This window comes from Thermobia domestica, chromosome 12 (genome assembly GCF_964235325.1).
Source record: "Thermobia domestica chromosome 12, izTheDome1.hap1.1, whole genome shotgun sequence".
Classification (NCBI taxonomy): Eukaryota; Metazoa; Arthropoda; class Insecta; order Zygentoma; family Lepismatidae; genus Thermobia; species Thermobia domestica.
The window spans coordinates 209,386,548-209,407,453 of NC_137465.1; the positions used below are offsets into that span (position 1 = coordinate 209,386,548).

The 20,906-nt window shown below is 36.0% G+C and overlaps 1 protein-coding gene across 2 annotated transcripts in view; it reads left to right on the forward strand.

Moving 5' to 3' along the window:
- Positions 1 to 20,675, forward strand: part of mfrn (mitochondrial iron transporter mitoferrin) — a 60,387-nt gene extending 39,712 nt beyond the window's left edge. The window contains exons 4-5 of one of the 2 annotated variants that reach the window (XM_081734681.1): positions 9,654 to 10,438; positions 12,262 to 20,675. In XM_081734681.1, the coding sequence (XP_081590807.1) occupies positions 9,654 to 10,411 (758 nt within the window). In that variant the 3' untranslated portion in view covers positions 10,412 to 10,438; positions 12,262 to 20,675. Of the gene's footprint in view, positions 1 to 9,653 lie in introns of both variants that reach the window. The other variant, XM_081734680.1, reaches the window with a different exon arrangement.
- Positions 20,676 to 20,906: the final 231 nt, after the last annotated feature.

Genomic DNA, 20,906 nt, shown 5'->3' on the forward strand with positions numbered 1-20,906 from the left:
AGGACACTAAACTCCAAACCAATCAGAAGGTCGTGTTATTCAAACCTTTAGCGTCACAAATGGCACGTGCAATTGGATACAGTTATATGTCGTAACTTGGGTGGGAATTTTGAAGGTTTTTAATGACCTTGTTCTGAAATGGGCGACTGTAGTACCAAACTACTTCGTGTAACGGCCCGCTTTATGAGCCTGAGCCGCTCCACGCCATCTGTTAGCGAGTAGTGGAACTACGTCCAATCTAGCGATGAACGCGCGGTCAGCGCGCCGCGTCGCCCTATCGCTAATCGGCATATCGGGAGCTTTCTAGACATCCGTGTTCACGTGACTCCCCAGTTTTGCCTCACGACGTTGGTGGACGCCGAAAGAAAGGGCGACTGTAGTGGTTTAATGTTATATCCTTTACTCGGGAACCGCAGTATCTCACGTGCTATCCCAGCGTAGAATGTACATTTCGTAACGAACCAATAGCTAAGTTTAGAATTATTTATTTACGTCTATACAAAAGTAATGTACCTAGGACAGAAAGAACTATTATGAAATACGGCCCCTTATAGTTTTCGAATTCCTGGAGGAACCAGATATACACATTCACCAGCCAGGAGTACACTAGTAAAAGCACGGATGTATGAAATACGAATTATGAACGATTTTTCTTATATGTGTATGGTATTCATATGAATCGAAAGTGACTCAGAACTTCATTATTTCGTTCTTGATGTTTAATCTTTTTGATAAAATTTAATATAATCGCTTTACCGCTTCGCTTTACCGAGCGAAGTAGCTCAAGTGGTAGAGCGTTGGCTTCGCATTCGGAAGGTCGTGGGTTCGAATCCCGCTGCCGACCATCCTGACTGAGGTTTTCCAGGGTTCCTCAGTCCTACCAGGCAAATGCCGGGATGGTACGTACTAAACAGGCCGATACCTTCCGATTGTTATTGTTGTTGTTGGATATCCAGTGTAAAATGGCCTCGGATCTGTATCTGGTGATTGTTAAATAAATAAATAAATATAATTAACAGAATAAATACATAGCATACGTAAGCAATTGTTGTCTGCGGTGTATTTGGTAAAGGTATTGGTCCTGTTAATGGTGATATAGGATTCATTAAAAGCGAAAGTTTTACAGTTATGTATCATGAAATTATGATAAATTAGAGATAACATCGCTGATATTTACAAATGAATTGTATGTACTCTTATTCTAATTTTCTTGCTTTATATTTATTTTGAAGCTTGTAAGTTCTCTGAGACGGATTCCAGATGATAATTTCCATCTCCACATTTTGAAAATCTTCGTGTGTGTTCAAAATGTTCTATAAAATTAGAATAATGGGAGAAATATTCGAATAACAGTTTTTGGAGTACTTGTTTTTAAGGATAGAACTTGACTCATGTTAATAATAATTATCCTTAATATGTCATGTTATAATTATCCAATACAGTTTTAACAAATTCGCTTCCTCATCGGTAGGTTGGTCTCCTTGACTGGAAAATCATCTCACATCATTATTTATAGCATTCAACATAATGTAGTCTTCATTCATCATTAATCAAGTCACAGATTCTGTTAAAGTAGAGACCACAAGTGTGTAATATATTAAAAAGCTGTATTCCACTTCGTAAATCTCAAAGAAGAGAAATGCTCGTTTTCAGAGTTTTTACAGGAAGTTTTTGAACATATTTTTCTTATTATATTAAGTTGTTATTTTGTTTTGATTTATCTCATTCATCATTAATTCTGTACAAATAGGTCGTCGTCTTCGGTCAGCAACCGTTTAATCAGCTTTGTACAGCATTCCACTCTTCTTTATCTTGAGCCAGTATTTTAATTTCAGTGTATATTTTCTTCCTTACTTTTATTATTTGGTTAATATATTGCAGTAGCGAGTTCATCTAGGTATTTTTTTTTTTTTTTTGTCTTGTTATTCCCTCCATAACTAATATCTTGATTCCTTCATATCTCAGAATGTGTCCTATCCAGTGGTGTAGCCAGAAAAACTACTGGAATCTTATGTAGGGTTAGAGATGAAGCCTCTGAAGTGTTTTTTATCAAAAGACCCAATCTATTCCAATCAAAAATTTTCTTGTAGACCTTATATGGTATAGCCAAACCCAAACTATCACTTAACTCAGTATGATGTGCTTATTCCATAGAAAATACGAAAACTCGATTTAGGGACCGTTCAAAAATTTTGTGGTCCCTGATTCAAAAACTAATTATTGGCCAAGATCCATGTTTTGGAAGTATTGATCCTGGAAGTCTTTTGATCCATGTTTTGGTTTCCTAAAATTCTTGTTTTTGTTTGCTTATGTTACTGTGGAAAACTTCTTTTTGTGATAAATTATAAGGATCACAGATGTAAATATATGTAAGCAAAATCCATTTTGGATATCAGTGGTAAGGGAGCGAAGGTTTGAGCCGTGTTTGCCCCCTTGCCTACGCCACTGGTCTAATGATCCTATCTCTTTACAAAATTATCTTCAGCAGCATACTCCTCTTTTTTCACGTACCATTTGCAATACTGTTTCATTTGATACGTTATCCATCCATTTAATTGTTAACACCCTTCTATAGCAAATTTCAGAGGCTGCCAATCTTCGTTTCTCTTCTTGTAGAAGCCCAGCCTCACATCTATACAACGACGCACACCATGTATATGTTGTCATCAACCATACATAAGAAAAATACAAGATAACATTTCATTTTGTGATGTAAGATGATTTCGCACTAAACGCCTCCAAGCTACCGATGATGGCAGGTGAATCTGTCGAAAAACCGGTTTAGGACAATTATAACAAGATGCAATTAAGTGGTAAGTGTAACTAATTATTTTTCGAATAGTTTTAGCAGTATTGTTTCGAATTAGTGGTAAGGATCGTGAATATAAATTGTGCAGTCAAAGTGAGTTAATGAGAATGGAAACTGATTAAAACTTGTCTTCTAAAGAAGAATACTTCCTGCTTCCATGTCTTGGCGGGGAAGAGCTGTTAGACCGAAAGGAATAATTAAGAGGCTAAACGTCTCTTACGACATTGACAAATTTTAGCTTAAGGTTGGTTTAAAGGACAAATTTTGCCGATAGATGTCACTACATTCTTCGTATATATATCATGTATTTTTTACCTTTCACAAAACTTCACGATTTCTCTTATGAATTTCAACCTAAAGACTTGGAATTTTTAGAGAAGGAACTTCATAACCTTTCGACAGCAACAATCAGTGCCGATTTTTTATTTAGAATTTTCTTCATTGTTGAAATGGCTTGATTGTTGAAATGGAAATCCAAACCTTTAATAATATAACTATTTCAACAATGAACAAAATTCTAAATAAAAAATCGGCATGGATTGTTGTCTTCAATAGGTTATGAAGTTTCTTCCGTAAAAAATTTGAAGTCTCTAGGTCGAAATTTGTAAGAGAAATCGTGAATGTTCATGAAAGGTAAAAAATACATGAGAGAGATACGAAGACTGTAGTGACATCTATCGGCAAAGCTTGTTCCTTTAAACCAACCTTAAATTGTTAGCTTCAGAAAATAAGGTTACAAAGCCTGCAGTCAAACATGTGTATAATATTTCATACAACCAATACAGGCAACAGAAAGTACATGCATTACGTTATTTTTCGACATAGTCTCCATATCGGTTGAGGCAATTGTCGCATCGTGGGATGAGTTTGATTTCCTCTTGGTAAAAGTTCTATCCTTGCGTGTTCAGTCACGTTGTCATGAAGTGTTTTACCTCCTCGTCTGAAGCGAAGCGACGATCTCCGATGTGCTCCTTCAAGTGCTGGAACAAGTTAAAGTCGCTTGGAGCGGGTTCCGGGCTGTAGGGAGGGTGGTCGATGATGTCTCAGCGGAGCTGCTTCAAAAATATGGTGACATTTCTCTACTAGCCGCAAATTTTCGACACCATTCTACAAGTTGACGAGACATTACAGTTTCTCCGTACACTAGAGACCTTCGGCCCGAGCCCAGCCCGGCTCGGCCCGATAAGTTTTTTAAAATTCTTGTCCCAAGCCCGGCCCGGGCCCGATAAATTTTCAAAGTTTCATTTTGTAACATTTTTCACGGGCACACTTCTTCAACGTTTGCCTTTATTCTAATTATCGTTTAACGAATGTCAATAATTATTAAAGAATTGCAATTAATCGGCCCCAGCCCGGCCCGGCCTGAAGAGAAATCAGTGTCGGCCCGCCCCAAAGAAATAATAGAGTCGGCCCGGCCCGGCCCGGCCCGGTCCGTGCATGTCTCTACCGTACACCTCTACCAGCTGCCGGTGAATTTCAGCCGCGGTTACATGTTTCACCTACAGAAATCGAATAACTGAGCGGATTTCTTCGCAAGACCAGTTTTCCAAACGAGTCGCCATTTGTGTGTGCGCGCCGCTGGTGGCAGGTTTCTGAAACTACATATGTATTACAATTACCGCATACTCCTCATTTCTCTACAGCAGATGAAACTCCAGAAATATTGACCTTGTAATCTGATCCTTCCTCGTAAAAACAAGCTCACGCGTAGTTTTCCAGAAAATTGAGGAAAAAAAAAAAAAGCTGTGTGTGAACCTAAAAATTGATGCTGTGCGAAAACCATGGTACTCACTGAGCTGAAACTGATATTCAGGTATACACTCACTAAGCGTTTCATTATAACATTAGCAAGACAACAGTGCATGGCCCAAAATTAACATTAACTCGTAAATTTTAATTCCCGTGTAACAAGAGTATTGTCAAAATATAAGACGTATCAGTCGGTGGATCACTTTCAGCTGAATGATGATTGAGGGAGAAATCGCAAGTGTAGTTTTCGACAAAATAAATAAATAATAATAAACTTTTGTGCCGCTAAAAATACTTTTGTTCGTTTCCAATAATAATTGACAGTTTCTGTTCTGCGGAAAGAAATTTTTATTCATACAGTGTATATGTAGTAAAATACATTGTCAACCAGCAGATTGTTGTCTGTCTTTTCATAACGAGTATATTGCAATATCCCGTCATATTGGAAGCATCCACCTCCGAAAATTGGTTATATAAACGGACACCTCGAGACAGAAGACATTAGTTATTAACTGGTCAACTCCAAGTGGCCCCACATGGCGTAGATGCTGACGTTCTTGCCTTTGGTGCGAGCGGTCCCGGGTTCGATTCCCGGTGGGGGTAGGTGTAAAAGCTTTTTAAGGCCAGTCATCTTAAGTGAGGTTTTCCTGGGTTTTCCTCATTCACACGAGACAAATGCCGGGATGGTACCTAACATACAGGTCCCAGGCCGCTTCCTTCCTTCCCCAATCCTTTCTTCCTTCCCTTTCCTCGGATAGTGTGATCGCCGAGGGACGTCATTCCTCAAACGTGACGGGTTAATATGGTCTTAGATGCTAAAAACCCAGAAATCTAATTCCTTTCTTTCCAAGATCTAACGGATGGGAGAAACTCCTTTAACCCTATCTCTGAGCTGCAACGGGAAAGAGGCTCCTTTAGACTCAGCCGCAACGGGCAGGGTCATTCTTAACCAGCAAACCTCAAATCTCCGAGCTGCAACGAACGAGGTCCAATTGTACTTAGAGAAAACAAGTTTGAGACAAATAGAAAATTACTTTTTTTAAATCTTTTATAGAAACTGTTTAAACATCTTTTATAATAAAAGGTGAGGGGAAAATATACACATACACCATTTATCAAAATAAATCTGACCAACACACTTATTCCTAATCTGCGTTACATTTTCGGCTCTAACATATTACCTACACCATCCACGTTATGGATGATATTATTTAAGCTGTAGTGAATTTCAAACCTAGAATGAGCAACATCCAAATTTTAGCTGTCTCCTTACCAAAATGTTATCTTACACGTTTAATTCAACTCAAGAGGCCGCCTGCAAATTTCAAAATAAAAGGAAACTATGAAAAGTTCGACGTTTGTGTTTCACTGAATTACCGGTGTTCGGAGCTTTAAGGATTTTTTTTTTAAACAGTAATATGAAATCAATAGCCTCTTTCCGCCTATTACTCCGTTGATACTTCATTAAATATGCTGTTTATACTTCGTTTAAAAAAGAAAAAAAGAAATAGTATGCGAAGACATTATTTTACGTAGTGTATTGTTGATACTTTATTAAACGTTGTGTTGATACTTATTAAATTGACATGAAAGCGCTTATCCATAGCTGCTTTAGCTGACATCATCTCATTCATTGTATTCAAACTGTTTACTTGTTTACTGGTCTACACTAAATCGCAGCGTATTCTCAAAAGTTATCGTGTACAGTATTCCGCCTCGTGTCCGAACTTCTGTGTGAACTACCTTTGAGTTAAGGTTTGTAAACACAATAAAAACGTGTGCAACTCAGGAGGAATGTGCTTTCAGAACAGAAATATTACAAGAATTGCATGGTTGTTACCGTAAGCTTTGATATAGTAGACAGCACTCTCTCTCTGTGTGTGTGTATATATATATATATATATATATATATATATATATATATATATATATATATATATATATATATAATATACAGATGGTGATCAGAAAAATGGGAACACCTGTATTTGGCAACACGTCAGATATATGGGTTGGCAGTGGTGTCTTGGCGCCCGCAGCGCCGGACCGCTGGTGGTGGTGTGTTAGGTCGGTCTCCATACTACGTCAGACGCAGTGGAACAGCAGTGTCCAATGGCTGCAGCAGACGGAGGTAGTGTAAAATGGGAGACCTCTCAGATTTTCAAAGATGGCAAATTGTTGGTGCGCGGTTATGTGGAGTGAGTGTGACGGCAGTGGCTACTGTGTTAGGTGTGTCGCGTGGGACAGTGTCGAAGGTGATGACGGCCTACACAACACACGGGAAAACCACATCGGGGAAGCGGAACAGTGGGCGGAAGAAAATCATGAGTGACAGGTCACGCCGGGTATTAAAGCGTATTGTCACGCAGAACCGTCGTGCCACTGCGGAGCAAGTGACGGAGGAACTCAATCAGTACCTCCCCCACCCTGTTTCGACAATCACAGTCCGCCGCGAATTACATGACATGAAATTACGGGGTCGTGTTGCACGGGCCAAACCGCTCATCAGGGACCATAACGCTTTCGCACGCCGCAAATGGTGCCGCGACCATGCAACTTGGACCGTTGAGGACTGGAAACGTGTAATATGGTCGGATGAGTCATCCTTCACCCTATTCCCAACCACGGGCCGTGTTTATGTGTGGAGAACGCCCAAAGAAGCTTATGATCTGCAGTGTCTCCGCCCAACTGTGAAACATGGCGGCGGCTCGGTGATGCTGTGGGCCGCTATATCATGGTTTTCATTGGGTCCTGTGGTCACACTTAGCGGACGAATCACTGCCAACAATTATGTCGCAATTTTAGGAGACCACTTGCATCCTATGGTCCGGATGTTGTTCCCGGACAATGACGCCATCTTCCAGGATGATAATGCACCCATTCACACAGCTGGCGTTGTTGCAGCGTGGTTTGAGGAACATCGCGATGAAGTTTAACATCTCTCCTGGCCCGCCCAATCCCCAGATCTTGACATAATTGAACATCTGTGGTTCGTCTTGGAAACACGACTCCGGCGACGATTTCCACCTCCATCCTCTCTCACAGAACTGGCCGATGCCCTGCACGAGGAATGGTGTAAAATTCCACTTGCTACCATTCACGACCTCTATGCCTCCATTCCACGTCGTATCAAGGCTGTGCTGAAGGCGAATGGTGGCCCGACACCATATTAATCTGGTAAGTTGCAATTTCGTTCAGGTGTTTCCATTTTTCTGATCACCATGTGTGTGTATATATAAATGTTATCACTGGTGAGGAGGAAATAATGGAACTTGCTATTAACTTCCAAGTGTTAATATGGACCGACCACATATGAAGAGGAAATTATGAAACGTGGCAGTTAGTTTCCAAATGTAATCACCTGTTCGAAAAAAAAAAAAAAAAAAGAAACTTTCTGAATGTTGCGTTTATCTGTGAGGAGGAAATTCCATATCTTGATTATTAGCTGCCGTTAGACTCATATAAATATATTCGTTCTTTTAGAGGTCAAATTTACCAATAATTATAATATAAGTTTATATATTAATAGTTGTACTAGCATCCTGCAAGTTGTTCTTGTATTTACATAGTCTTTAAGGTCGCAGCAGTGTAATTGACAATCGCTTCTATAGATTCTCCGTTTCCAATGTATCATTTTGCTGTTTCGGTGGTATATGTGTTTTTCTTTTCAGTGGCCTGTGATTTGAGGAAAATTTTCTTACAATAATAAAAGTTTAATATTCACCGAACCACTCAAATAGCAGTCTTTCACATAAACGTATCAGTTTTTTTTTTTTCCTCAGTGCGTACCCTTTAAGAAACAGCGTTGCTTAAAGAACTTCACTGTAGAAATAATGATCAAAATTACTAGCATGAAGTTCATGATATTTCTTCTTGGTAACATATAATAATAAGTAACAACATCAAAGTAATAACAAGAAAGGTTGACAATAGCTGACTAGAATTTATCCATTAAAATGACGTCGTAGTGCAGAGTTATGTGCAACTTCAATGTTTAATAAATCTATGGGTATATGTGATATTTCATTGTATTAATTTAGGAAACCTGTAGAACTATTGACAGTCTAGGTCGTACTATATGAAAAAAATATGTGTTACGTGTTTGTCTGAATGGAATTCGGAGTAGCATTTAGTTTCTACAGATATTTGAGGTCACTAATTTTATGACGAGTGTCAGGTAGTTGAATATTTAGTGTTCGTAACAGTTCGTGTTTTGTCATCGCACGTGTACGAGGTACTCTAAAACGTACAATTGCCAGGAAAAAGTTTAGAACTGAATTTAGCCGAGATAATTTTGTAGGAGGTGACGTTGTCCAGATAGGTGAACAGTATTCCATTTTAGGAGAAATCATTGCCTTGTAGAACGTTGCAAAGGAAGAGAGAGGTTCCGTATTTCTGTTAATCTGTACAGAAGTCCTAGAAGACACATCGATTGCGTAGTGATAGTGTTTAACTCTCGTAATAGGCAAACCATTTATGACGTATGAGGTATGTACAATATTTTTCTGTAGAGAAAATGTTATGAATCTACTCTTACCGGGATTTACTGTTTAAAAGCCATGTTTTACACCAAGAGAAAAATTATGATAGCATGGTTGTAAATCATTTAATAGCATTCAGCACGGGCTCTCAACTTTTTCCACTGACATACTACCCAACAGCGGCTCGTAACAGGTAGTAGGAATATAACACAGGTTATAAAGAAGGAATGTTAAGAGATTACTTTAGTAATTTTAATTATATTTCTACAGTAAAAGAGAGTTATCAGTAATTTAGTTCTTCGAGCAGCATGTTTTTATGAGCATACGCACTGAGGAAAATGGAAAATCATACGTGAAATATCTGCGTTTAGGATTGCAATTTTGGATGCTTCGGTGAGCATTAAACGGTATTGTTTGATATAAAACACAATAGTTCATTAAGTTAATATTCTCATATTTTATGTATTGTACTTTATTTGATTTCACATTACCTATGTAAGTGTTCTAATTCGTTTTTTTTCTTTCTTTCTTTTCATGATTGTGCCCCTTGTGTGTGTGGACAATGTGTTAATACTCTCTTCGTTGTGTTTGTGATGATGTGATGTGTGTGATAGTTGTGAAACAAAGACTTCAGATGTATAACAGCCCATATCGCTCTTGTTTAGACTGCATTCGGCAACTTTATAGGACAGAAGGGCTGCGAGCATTTTATCGATCATACACAACTCAATTGACTATGAATATTCCATTTCAAAGTATTCATTTTATGATGTATGAGTTTATGCAAAATATTACCAACAATGAAAGGACGTACAATCCGAAAGCTCATATGATATCTGGAGCGGTGGCCGGTGCCGTTGCGGCAGCGATCACTACGCCATTGGATGTGTGTAAAACGCTTTTGAATACCCAGGAAGCAGAAACCTTACACCACACACGGGAAGCCAGGGTCTCTGGGATGCTCCACGCAATAAGGACGGTGTATAGAGTAGGAGGGATCAAAGGATATTTCCAAGGAATGCAGGCTCGCGTTCTCTACCAGATGCCTTCAACAGCAATTTGTTGGTCGATGTATGAATTCTTTAAATACGCTATTTCCCAGCGACATTGCAGCATTATCGAAATGGAGCCTGTCTATGAGACACCCATTATCACAGAGCCCATCGTAAGAGGAGGAGGCGAGAAACTCCTTCCACGATCCACGTGGGAGGAGAACAGGAGCTCTGCTGATACGTGGGGCATCGGGAATGCAGCAAAGAGCAGGGAAATCCCTGTTACAAGTGCTACAGGCTTATATGGAGCTTTATCATTTACAACGGTACATGAAAACAAGGCATCACTTTTGGATATTACGACAATACCCCACAGCTGAGCTGCTGGCATAGTAGAAGGCAGACACGTGAGTATATCATCAGCCCATGTGATAGAGTGACTACCACCCAAAAACAAAACTGTGTTCCGTGTCATGCGTTTACGTCAAATTAACTCATAAATAAATAAACACATGAATATTTACTGTAGTACAGATGGATTTGTCGCACTGTTGTACAGTCGCAAAACCTTTGTGAGCGCCGTTTTTAGTCTTTAATAATGTGTGTACATAAATAACGTTTAAAAAAGAAATAGATTCTCAAAGTAAAGAAATTAAAACCGCAATTGGTGAGACGCTGTAAAACGTCGTAGAATTAGTGTACATAGTCTTTATACGTCGGTTTCACATGGGCTGATGCTTCTGAAACGTAAATGAAGTCTCAAAATTCTTAATCTTTACTTCATAAGTAAACAAGGAAAAGAGAGAGAGAGAAAGTAAAAGTAATAGATTTGTTGCTAATTGATCTGGCATCATGTATGTGCATTAACATTCTTTCCAATTTTTCTACGTATACGTGCGAGGCAGGTTCAGAAAGTTTACTAGATCAGTAACTCAAAATTCGGGTCAAAAGAATTTTGTTAATTTGAAGAAAGTAAGATGTTTAGAAATTGGTGTTGTTTCGTAAAGAACGAAGTATTACGTTCTGTTAACCTGACAGACGTTCTTTTAAATGCAAGTTCATATTTATTGTGTATTTATCTAGCGAAAAGAGAGTATGGCAGTATAGGAAATACGTGTAAAAATAATGTTATATTAAGTTTTGGAATATAGTAGCATTGTTCCAGATGGCAAGTGACATTTGATTTAGAGCAGTTTTTTTTTTTTTTTTTTTCTCGGGTCCCGTAACAATAGTGCTCTGTTCAAGCGTGTTCTTCTAAGACTCAGGCTATCCTTCCTTAATTCAAATTATGTAATTACGTCGAAATTAATTTTAGACCTAATAACAGACAGTAATAACCTAATTTTACTATAAATAGGAGTATCATGGTATAAGTTTAATAGATAGCTAGCATTTAATGAATATTATACTATAATATAATGTATTATTTATACAATTTTACGCACCCTCTAAGAAGTTATTGCGTACCTCAGGTTGAATACCACTGATTTAGAGGACATACCTGATAGAATGCTTGCATTTGAATCTTTGAAGTTCGAAATTCTCTGAAAGTATAAGGAAATATAAAATATAACAAATTTGACGCAAAGGGAATCCAGTTGTTTGTATTAAGAACGTTGCTTTTTCGCCTCTCGAATACAAACACGAATCTTGTAAACTGTTTCACTTTGTTGGAAAGATCAGATCAATTTGATAGGAAATTTAATTCGAAGTTTATTGATAAATACTATATCCGCTGTCGTTTATGAGTTCTGTTTCTAAATTCTACGATCTATCAGAATCATGCAGGTATCTGCCATTTTTGATTCTGTAATTAGTATTAACTTCACAAACAAGCCGCTATCTTCAAACAACTTCAAGGTTGTTTATTTGCAAGGTCACAATATATGTAATTTCCTTTGTATGTACTTGTTTACGAAATTTGATATTACTGGTATATTAATGTTGAGAAATAATTGAAAAGTAATCGTATCCTTGTGGATTCCTCATCAGTACTGATCTGTTACTTTCTGAACCTTCCTTTTCATGACATGATCTTACTTTCATGACATGGCAAAGTTAGAATATTACTTAGAAAATAGTATTTTTCTTGGAAAATATTCGAATTTGTTTCCCTATAGTTTTGCATTAATTTCAAAATAAGACAGAACAGTGAATATTTTGGACATGATTTTGCACTATATATGTCGCCATTTCATTACTGTTTGTTTTTTATTTCCTTTTTTTGGAGGCTGTGATTGTATCTCGAACAGTTCCGATTGCTGCCGGATGGTGGAGCATAATAAGTAATAAGAAGTTGAGCGGCAACTCAATGAATGTGAATATGCTGATCGTTAAAGAAACAAAAGTGGACAAAAAAATTGTTTTAGTTTCATGTTTTTGTTGTTATTTGTGAAGATCGAACATCAACATTTCATCATATGTAAAAAAAAAAAAACAAAGATCATGTGCTCATATGTGTCAGATGGAGAGTCGCTACACAGCATGAGTGCAGAGCAACAACAATTTTTTTTTAAGAAAACTTTTTCAATTGGCGACAGAAAAATTAAAAAAAATAATAAATTGTGAATGTAAATGAAAGATAACAGAATCATAAGCTTGTGAATTATCTTTTTATTGTTTTACTTAATTCACATTTTGTTTTCAGAGCTAAAGGTGAGGCCAGATTAAGGGTAATACAAGATATTCCAGTGCTGTTTTTCACTTGTGAATATTCGGTTTAAAATTTGGTATTATCTTATTGCTGTGAAAACAATAATGTTAGAAACCTTACTCTTCATAGTATTTCAAAAAAGAGATGAAAACCAGTTTTCTTTTTGTTTTCCAAAAAAGAATAGCACATTTAGTGATTTTTAGAGAACAGATAAAAGATATCTTACTTTGCACAATGTATCTTCTTCATACTAACAGTTCATTTTTCTCGGAATTTATTTCACAATTTTAAGTCTTATTAGAAGGATTTTTCTCACTTTGTATGTGTTTTGATCGTTTGGGAATCGCTTATTACTTCTACTCTTTTGCTGTAGTTTATCAGAAATTGCTATTTTTTGATCCTGAAATCTTGGAAGATGCAAGATTTTCTCTCATAAATTACATTTAGAGGACTTAATATTGTAATTTTCACAAAGGTGTATGGGCTTCACAATCTATTATGCTTTAATTCTGTAGATACATATTTTTTGTGTATATTGAGTGACGTAACGCATTTTTTTTTTTTTAAGTTAAAGAACCAGATATCAATTACTCGTTTCGTGTTGTTCCAGGAAATTGTAATTATAATGAAGTCTCTTGTGCTTTTAAATTATGTGTAAGCAAAAATGTTAAGGGTAATATTCAGTTTTCCATATGGGTTGCGAATAAAAATAAAATAACGCAATAGCCATAATATATTAAATAATTTCATCAAATTACTGCTTTGTCTGGAGACAGCTGAAGAGGCCATTATTCATAATACAAATTATAATTGTAGACTAAATGTGCCATTTTGGTTTCATCTAGCCCATTTAATGGCTTAATTTGTTTGATTTATTCTTGAAATTAGCTTGAAAGTTTCCTTTGAAATAGTTTGAAAGTTTCGTAAAAATAGATTCGATTTAAATATTATGTATCATAGAGTGTAATTTGGGAGAGCAAGGACATACAAATAGATTTAAAAATTAAACTAGTGAAATCGCAACATTGAAATCGTGGTTCATTTTAAAGAATATTTTACCCATATGTAACCAATATGGCTCATTTACTCAGCATCCTTAAGTGGCTACCATCTCATAATACCAGAATTAAGGTTTAAAATGATATAGAATCACTAAGGGTTTTCTTCTGTCTGCCTAAATCGATATTTAGACACAAGTTTTCACTTTTAAGAATATATGTATATCAAAACAATCTGTGATTTGTAGAAGAAACTACAAAGTATTGATATCTGGTTCTTTAGTTCACGTCACCGATCAGATAATTTCAAGTAAATTAGATGATTCAATGATCCAGATAATAGCTCTGCTAAGAACCCTTTTCTATTTTGAAGTTCTGTTCCATTGGTTGTCTTCTTCCGTTATCATAATTCCATGACCAGTTTTCGTCTATCGATTCAATTGTAGAAATTAATGATTAAGTTTATTGTTGATTGGTAATACTTTTATTTATTCAAAAAGAAATAGAGCACTTTTCTCTTCCAGCATACATTGTTGGGCACTAATTTACAAAAATATGTAGAGTACCTGAAGTGTAGGACTCCTTGGCTTCCCTGCACTCCGTCTTTTCTTCTTCTGATCTGGTTTTCTTTCAATTCGTGACTTATTTTCGGAACTATGTACACACACACACACACTCGAAAAAAGGATGATTTATGTTTAACTCTGCATACATATTGGAATTCTTTAAATCTACGTGAAATAACATGTTTATTCAAACGGAAAGGAGCACTGCTGAGTTCCCACTATACTTCATAAACTTTTTCTCCTTCATAAAGTTTTTCTTTTTCAGAATAGTTTAAAAGGTACTTACTTTGCGTTTTTCTAGAGCTATTGAAATATAACTACACTGGAACCAATAATTGTTTCCACAAGCATGACTAGTGCCAGCATTGTTTTAAAGTTGAATACAAACTTCAAAATTATATAAACGCTTTTCTATACTCAGTAGATTCTGTAAGCAGACTTTTATAAGCATTAATAGTGAGGAATCTAACAAACTAGATAGTATGAACATTTTTTTTTTTTTTTCCTTGTGCGTCCACCCAGATTTAAAATGCCGTAGGGTTGTTTTTGTCCTACGTGTGAAACAAATTGCTTTCAACGTTTCAAGTGCTGAATTCACAGTTGTCTTGTGCTATTCAATATTAAAAAGACAACCAAACCTCATCAGTTAAAACCTTTTGAGTTTGCTCTGTTCCAATATTTGGTTCATTGAATCATCTTAAAATCTTACAAATATGTTTATATTGGAGAGGTCTGTTTTCCATCTGATAGGAAATCTCGTCAGTAAACTTTTGAAAGGAGCATCATGAAACCTTCAAATTGAATATTTTAAGTACAGCCTTCAAATTATCAATCTCTGGTTTGCTTTTGGGATTCTTTAGGTGAATGGGTAATGCTGTTAATACTTAGGTTCTTTCTGCAATATTAACTTACATGTCCAAGCTCTTTGTAAACCCTAAGGCTAGCTTCGGAGAGAGAAACACCTTTTCTCGAAGTGATTGTGTGGTTTTATCTAGTAGCGTCCGTAGAGTGTGAGTGTCATGTCGGAGTTACTCAAGCAGAGTACCTTTACTGTTAGAAGTCAAAAGTTTGTTTTACCGAAGAGGTGCGTGGTGACATTTGATAAAAAGCTGCGATACTTTTTTTTTTTTTTTTAACTTTATTTCTAGCAACATTGATGAGCATGTTAATACTCCGGGATTATTTCTTGAGATGCTATGTATTCCGTATTGATTTTTCTTCTGGTATGTAGAAGAACGGTTTTAGAAGACAGGCTTATGAAGCTAATTATGTTGACTTTAAGTCATAAAGATATCTTTTTCTTACACAACAGAAGAAGAATAAATGTGGAATAGGTATCAGTTTATGCCCGTAAATGTTGATAGGAATAAAATAACGAAATCTCGGAACTTTTTTTTTCTTTCTTTTTCAAACGTCACGACACAAACTCAGGGAACAAACGTTCGACTTTTGATATTTAAAAAAAAAAAAAAAAAAGTGTTGAAATGCGTACCTAAACGTATTACCCTTACTGTGTTAAATATTTGTATAAAAAGCTGAAAGCTTTCTGAAAATGGCAATAGAAAGACCATGGTTCGTGGGAGTTACAAGCTTATCCTGCAATACTTTATATCATTTAACTAATTAATTCTTAAAAGAAGAGATAACTGCAATAAAAGTTTATCGTAGTTCCCGTTAACTACATACTCTCAAAGGTGTTTTTTTAAATACGAACTTTTGCTCAGTCGCTAGCAGAAATCTTTCCCTTTCTCGGTAATTTGAATTGAAGGAACAATTCAAGTATAAGAAAGAATTGAATTTTTCCTGGCAGCGTAATTTTAGTAACTCAGCCAGGTGAAGGTATTGACATCCGACGTTTTGAATGCAGAGATCGCATTCATCTTCAGGAGACTGTAGACCTGAGCATGTGTGTATATATAGTGACTACTTACGGGCAGAGCTATGAATGGGGGCTTGTGATTCGTTGAGGGAAAATGCTGGCTTCTGATTAGCTGAGGGGTGCTGGCTTCTAATTTTCTGTTGTTGTGGCTACGAGAAATGGCTTTGTTGAATGTCTGTTTCTTGTTCCTGAAAAGGGCCTACCAGATAGGGGGGAGTTGAAACCCATTGTCTCTATTGAGACTGTTCCTTTCCTGTGAGATAGCTATGGCGTCCTTTATTGTTCCGTCCTAAAAATTATATTTCCTGAAGATGAATACGATGTTTGCATTTGATACGTCGGATGTCAATACCTTCACCTGTCTGGTAATCCGAGAGGAGTAATTAAATTCAAGTATTGTTTTCTGTAATATTGAGAGCACTTAACCTTTCTAAGTCGCCAGGAACTGAAATTGTTTGTTCTGAAATTAATAAAAGCATTATATGTTAATTAATGCACCGATAACTGTATGATCCACACCAAAAGTTCAAAAGCATTTTCGTTTTGAATAATCTTCTAAGATATAATATTGTGTATACGTATTGAAATTCAGTGATCCTGAAATTAAGTTCTTTCAATATGTGAAATAAATCGGATCATTCAACTTCATTTTGAAACCCTTGATTAATCCTTAAAATTATATCAAATTGTAGGACTTAACCTCGAAACCTAACCTAGATCAAATTATTGCGTAGCTAGAAGCTTCGATTGGTAATGCTTTATTTTGCAGCATCAAGCACAGGTAACATTCCGTAAGTTGGAAACCTCGGATCAGTTCTGATATATATTTATATTTTAAACATTCTGAATTAGTAAGACAGTTTTTTTCTTTAAAAAAAAAAAAAAAAAAAAAAAAAAAAAAAAAAAAAAAAAAAAAAAAAAAAAAGGTGTTATTTCGGTTACAGGGTACACTCATGTCAAAGAAGGCAAAATAATTCCCTCTGCCTTCCTCAATAACTTCTGAGTGAATCGTCGGATTTACTTGAAAGCAATAGTTGGACAATTCATTCAAAAGTTGACGAACCATTTTTTTTTTTTTTTTTTTAATTTGGCGGTACATAGAATTGATTTTTATGTACATATGCACGTGCAAAAATATGAATTGCAAAGGAAAATAAAAAAACGTAGTTGCTCTGGAGAAATGTCCTATAAGGATATGGCATGCATGTTCGAAGTGCGTTTGAGGACTTGTTCAAGTAGGCGAATTTTTCGGGGAAACCTCTTGTTCTAGATCCTCAGTAGAACCCAGTGCAAATTTTCCAAAGATAAGCGTTGTCAGATTTTGTGCGTTTCAACAGTATCGCGTGTAATTTTATGAAAAGTATAAAGATTAGACACTTATGTATTGAAGAAAAGTTTTAAAAATATATGAAAAGATAATTTTACAATGTGAATAATCCCATGGCGCTTACACGTACGCTACAAGGAAGTACGTATTTCTAGAAGCTTAGCTTGTTCCGCATTTTTCACTGGATAATACTGGTTGCTTTAAATTGACATATCATTAGAAGCGTGTAATTTATACTAATTAAAATTTGTCTTTATTTTGATTTCCGATAACTATCTGGCAAGTGAAACTTGCCTTCACGCCTTTAAACTCACTAGAGGAGGATATACTGGTATTGTTTTGTGAAGCTTGAGGGTTTTTTTTTTAAGCACACGCTGATTCGAAAACAAATTATTAAATTTCTTGAATTGGTAAATAACGCGACTAGGATACTGTTAATTCCGACAAATAGGTTAATTTGTCCGCATATGTAAGGAAGACTAATAAATTACGCGCTGTGAAATTTGCTTAAGTCTAGGTTATAAAATTGTCACCATTGTTGATAAATGTCCTTTGATGGAATTTGTTTCATCCGTTAAAAAAATTGAAAAACACACTTTATATATATATATATATATATATATATATATATTTCTAAAGCAAGACCTGGCAGCAGTTCTATGATCGCTAAATAGATTGTGTCAACACTTCACACCATATTTCTGAAGCTATGCAAGCCATCTACAGTTATCTACTGAGAAGTATGTACTTTTAACTGTAGGTAAAATTACATTACATTGTTTTGAAGCCGTAGTGTAAACTAAGTGGCAAGACAGTTTATCTACTTAAACCAAGGATGTTATAAAATAGAGGATCTACCCATACAACAAAATCGTGAAGCCATACGTCACAGCTTCGCCACACTTACTCTTCCCACTCCGCGCCACTAAGGTCGCAATGCTTAGAGCCAACAATCATGGCGGAAACGAGAGTAGCCAATCAGACGTGTCAGTTCAGACGCTGCTTTTTTTTTTTTTTTTCTTCTTCATTGAGTTCATATGATGAAGATACGTATGGGCAGATCCTCTATTTTATAACATCCTTGATTTAAACTTTAAAGGATCGTTTTGGGCGTGTGGGTTACCTTAATTTTGTCATATGAACCAATCACGAATGAATTACTCGAGGATTGGGGGAAAGGGGTCCTGGAACCAAGAAGGCAATTTTCGTATTTTTTTTTTTTTTTTAATTTGTTTTATGTCCAACAAACCAGTTGATCTTTTTGAGTTATTTATTAGTTACGGTTGCTTAGACAGTTTGCCATAGTGATATAAAAATTAGTTTATTACGTAACTTACAAATTACGGTACTAGGTCAGAGGAGCCCCTTCCTTGGGACTACGTGGGACCATTTCATATGATAACTATAACAAATTTAATTTAAATACCAGACTATTATCTTGCCAGAATACCAAAAGTAATTCTATCCCCCATGCTTCTGACTTAAATGAAGTACGTACTGGACCATACCACTGAACTAGGCAACAGTTCTGTACTATTGGCGGCACATGTACCTGTGTTTTCAGCTCGACATCAAAGAAAGAGTACTATGACTTTCGAAACGAAATCCACGTCGTACACGTTTTATGTATAAGAGTACATGCATGAGCGAACAAAATTTAAAATTCAAGACCCCCCTCCATCCCCCTTTGTATGACCTGTTACGTAAAATAATTGGATTTCTAGGATTAACGGACTTTTGCTACCGAAATTGTCTAGTCAGAAATACTGGTACAGTGTTTTAATGGAATATCTTTTAGCATAATGGAATAGTAACAAATGGTATTTAAACCCATAAAGAACGTTTTTTCTAGCTTTCCCTGCAGTGATTCGAATCATAAGCATCGTAAAGCTTAGTTAATTCCTTAAACATGAGTACATTAACAAAAAAATTTATCTTCAATATAGTATAATTTCTTAAGCCTTGATATTAGCATCGAGTAAACTGCGAATTATACGCTGTTTTGCCAGTCATCATATGTAAACATGCTCAGTGATTTTGAAGACCCAGAAATTTCCCATGACAGAAGAAACTTGTTAGAGTAACACGCTAACATTCTGACGTTCAAGCAGAGACAATGTTGAATCAAAGCAATACTTCTATATAACTGATGATTCTGTACACAGCATTAGATGTACCTAAGTGTAAAGGGTGTTCGGAAACAACACCAACAAACTTTGGGAAAGTATTCCTCACACGGAAACGTGGAAAAAGTGTACAAATGCGTCCTTTGAAGCTCAAGAACAAAATGTCAGATAGAAGAACATGGAGATTATTTTGAGCTTAGATTATATTAATATAACCAATGAATATGGAATGTGATACTCAGTTCCTGTTCTATTTTTCTTTTCTTGCAAGACATTAAGCCAGCACTGTCGTCGCCACTGTTCCATATTGATTGATGCACTAATCTAGACTCAAAATAAGCACCATGATTTTCTATCTAGCATTTTGTTTTCCAGCTGTAACTTAGATATGACGCATTTGTGCACCCACGTTGTTCGCCTTTTCGTGTGAGAAATGGTTTCTCGAAATTTGTGAATGTTGTTTTCGAATACTCTGTATACGAGGGAGAGACAAATGAAAACATTTAAGTGTGCTAAAATTTAGAAACTGATCAAGATTCTCTTGAAAATTTACAATACTGGGCATAGATTAAAGAGTAAGCGTCAAATGGTAGCATGCAAGCTACACGAGGGTGGAGCAGTAGTGTAAAAATGGTGGCAGCATTCGCAGCGCGCTCCCGAGAGAAGTAATCTATCACAGTATTGTCTCTTATTTCCCTTCCTATCGATTCCTACATTGGTTGGAGGGTGATTCTAAATTTTAGCGCTCATTAAGAGTTCTGATTTTATTTTCCCTCTTACTTGAAAATCGTTAGTTGTGCTTTTTCTGCTATTTTTTTCCCCTCCCGAATTGTGACTTGTATGTCATTAGACGCATAATAATAATAATAATAATAATTACATTGATTGTCATGAGTTTTCGAGTGAGGCTGTTATGTAGAATTTTCTAATTCTTAGATCGTGCGAATGAGGCTTATTACATATGTTGCTGCTGTTTTAATTTTTATTTTGTGGTTTGTTTAATTTAGCTTGCTTAATTATTGGTATGCTGGAGGTCGTGCTGTAGTTTTATATATGTTGTTTGCTAATGCTTTGCTTGCGTTTTTTTTCTTTTTCCCTTTCTCACTGAATTTACTTTTCGGCTTTAAATAATCATTTTGAAGGTGTCGTAAAAAATACAAAATACGCATAATATTCTCAAATATTTCACAAAGTCATGAGAAAACAGACCTCTGGTCAGTATTAATATTATATAAAATATTTTTTGTTATATTAAAAAGAAATTAGAATACAAATTGTCATTATTATAAAAATGGTGCACGTTATTATTAAAATAATATGTATTAA